Source organism: Argentina silus (genome assembly GCF_951799395.1).
Source record: "Argentina silus genome assembly, chromosome: 17".
NCBI lineage: Eukaryota > Metazoa > Chordata > Actinopteri > Argentiniformes > Argentinidae > Argentina > Argentina silus.
The window spans coordinates 6,793,737-6,796,236 of record NC_139671.1 but is presented as its reverse complement, the minus strand read 5'-3'; the positions used below and the strand labels follow the sequence as shown (position 1 = coordinate 6,796,236).

The window sequence follows — 2,500 nt, the reverse complement described above, 5'->3', positions numbered from 1 at the left end:
ACCATCTGTCTGTACGAGGACTCGAGCAGTGATGAAGAGGATAGCGAGGACGAGGAAGAGGAGAACGAGAAGGAGCTGAATTAAAAATGCCCTCTCTCTCTGTAATTTAAGACGATGAATGTATATTGGAATCTGAAATGCTGAAGTAATATATTTTGCATAATTTATTTGTTGTAAATAATTGTAAATAGGAATCCTAAATTGTCAATTTATGCAGTACTTTTTATTTATATGTCACACTTTTTTATATTTAATTTTGTATCTGGAGGAAATTGAAATAAACACTTTATAAACACAGTTATGAACTCTCTGAAAGTGTGATTCATCTTAAGAGGTTTATATCGATGGTAGCCTATAAGCCTACATCTTCATTGATCCTCGTTTTAGATTTACACCTACCCTGTAGCACCCTTATTGAAACATTCATCATGAACTCTTCATTGGTAATTGTGATGTGAAGTTTTCACATTGAACAAATTCAATACATAGGCCTATTGGAAGGCCTACCTTCTTCGGTTCATTCGATTCACCCACTCTGACTGAGTGAAACGTTGATTGATAATATGGATCGACATTTTAAAAATCATATGCCTAATTATGATCAATCATTTGAACACTTTTTCTGCCCAGGGACTACAGAAGAAATGAGCCTATTGGCGACAGAAACGTCGTTTTACAGAAACGTCGATTACAAATGGTCCCATACTAATGCCGAGGGGAACTATTGTAAAAAGAACAGTAGCAATGATGATGATGATAATGACGAGTAAGTTGTTTACAGTGCAGAATAATACGAGACGCAAAAGTGCCATCGAAGGAGCCATGTCACACTTGGCCGGTTGGCCATATAAGGTGAGATAGCGCACGCCACAGTGCTTGGAGCTCTGTAGAGGGCCACTTGCCTCTTGAAACAACACAATGCAGGAACACACGAATGCACATTCAGTAGAGCTGGGTCCATATGGTCAAACAATGTCAACAGTTATGCGGTAAGCACTTTGTTTTTGGCATAATCGACGTCAATTATGGCTTATAGAGCAGATAGGCATACATAGTACATAGTAGTACATAGTACACATAGTGCAACCCAATTAACCTCTAAAATATTTTGTGCAGTATTAACGATAATAAAATCTCTTTATAGGCTACATTGTGTGTGTTTGATTTTCAATATCCAGATTGATAAATAGCAGTACGTTTCCGAGAACGCATAGGCTAAAGCGCGCTTAGATCAAATCAGAAGAATTTATTCAAATAGGCCTACTTTTTCCTAGTCATTGTAGCATACTGTGACCCTTCATGAACTTAAAACTATATGAACTTTTCAACCTCTATCGACATTTTCCCATGGTTTAGTGTCAGGTTCACTGGTGTAAAAAAAAGCTAACACTACCGCACACTACCGTGCTGCTCAGGCGTGAAGAAAGCACACCTTTCAAATCGGTGCAATTCAGCACTACACGCGCCAGATCAGGAGCACACACACACACACACACACACACACACACACACACACACACACACACACACACAAACAAACAAACAATGCACACCTTCTGATCTGATATGCATGCCTTTTTCTGTTTCATAACCTCTACTTTCTAGCTTTGATTGAATTCTCATATAGAGCATTTAATGTACTTTTATGCAACATGACCCATTTCAATTCTTTTTCTATTTTTAGCCTCATCTTGAAGCAGCCATTCAGTCTGCAAGGAACTATAATTGTAAACAAACTTTCCTAAGGTTTTCGCTCTGTGAACTTTTCCGCCTCCGCTGTTGTCTGGCCTTTCCCAGGGTGAGGTGTAAGGGTCAGTCCTCCCGTGGGAACACTGGGCTGAACACTCTATGATCATGTTCAGGTGTTGGCAAGAGTGGCCGTTTGCACACCTCCAGGGGTGTCAGGGAGGCAACACTGAACGCACCAGGGACTGGCGTCCTCATGACCAGTCCACTCACCTTATGACCTTTCAAGATTATTATGTAGTGCATATCAATTGTAGAATGTTTTGTTTCGCGCATCTCTGATGATCTCACATCTCAACCTCTGCTCATATCTCACTACTGTTTTCTCTCTGGGTCTTTAGTCATGGTCGTTAGGGATGCCATCTCTATCCCTTTTTTAAAAAAAATATATGTTTTAGGGCATTTCTGCTTTATTGGGATAGAGATAGTAGAGATTGACAGGAAGGATGGGTGAGAGAGAGGAGGGATGACATGCAGGATATGTCGACGGCCGGAATCGAACCAGGGACCTTGCGATGATATGGTATGTGCCTTAGTGTGCTACGCCACTGAACACCCCTACCATCTCTATCCCATCGAAACAATCCGATTCATTTGTTCATTTGCTTTTAAAAAAAAAAAAAAACACCTAAGGGACTTGTTTTGTACAGTCTTACATGAACATAACACTGTGAACTTTGATGAACTTTTCAACCGCTGCTGCTCCTTGTCTTCCCAGGGGGAGGTGAGAGGTCCCCTGCCTCTGTGGTGTTGC

The 2,500-nt window shown here is 40.6% G+C and overlaps 1 protein-coding gene across 1 annotated transcript in view; it reads left to right on the top strand.

The window, feature by feature from the left end:
- ripply2 (ripply transcriptional repressor 2) overlaps positions 1 to 84 on the top strand; it is a gene marked incomplete at both ends in the record, with an annotated part of 672 nt that extends 588 nt beyond the window's left edge. Inside the window, one exon of the mRNA XM_083688803.1 lies at positions 1 to 84. This exon is cut by the window's left edge and continues 82 nt beyond it. Coding sequence (XP_083544929.1) covers positions 1 to 84 — 84 coding nt within the window.
- Between the last annotated feature and the right edge of the window lie 2,416 nt (positions 85 to 2,500).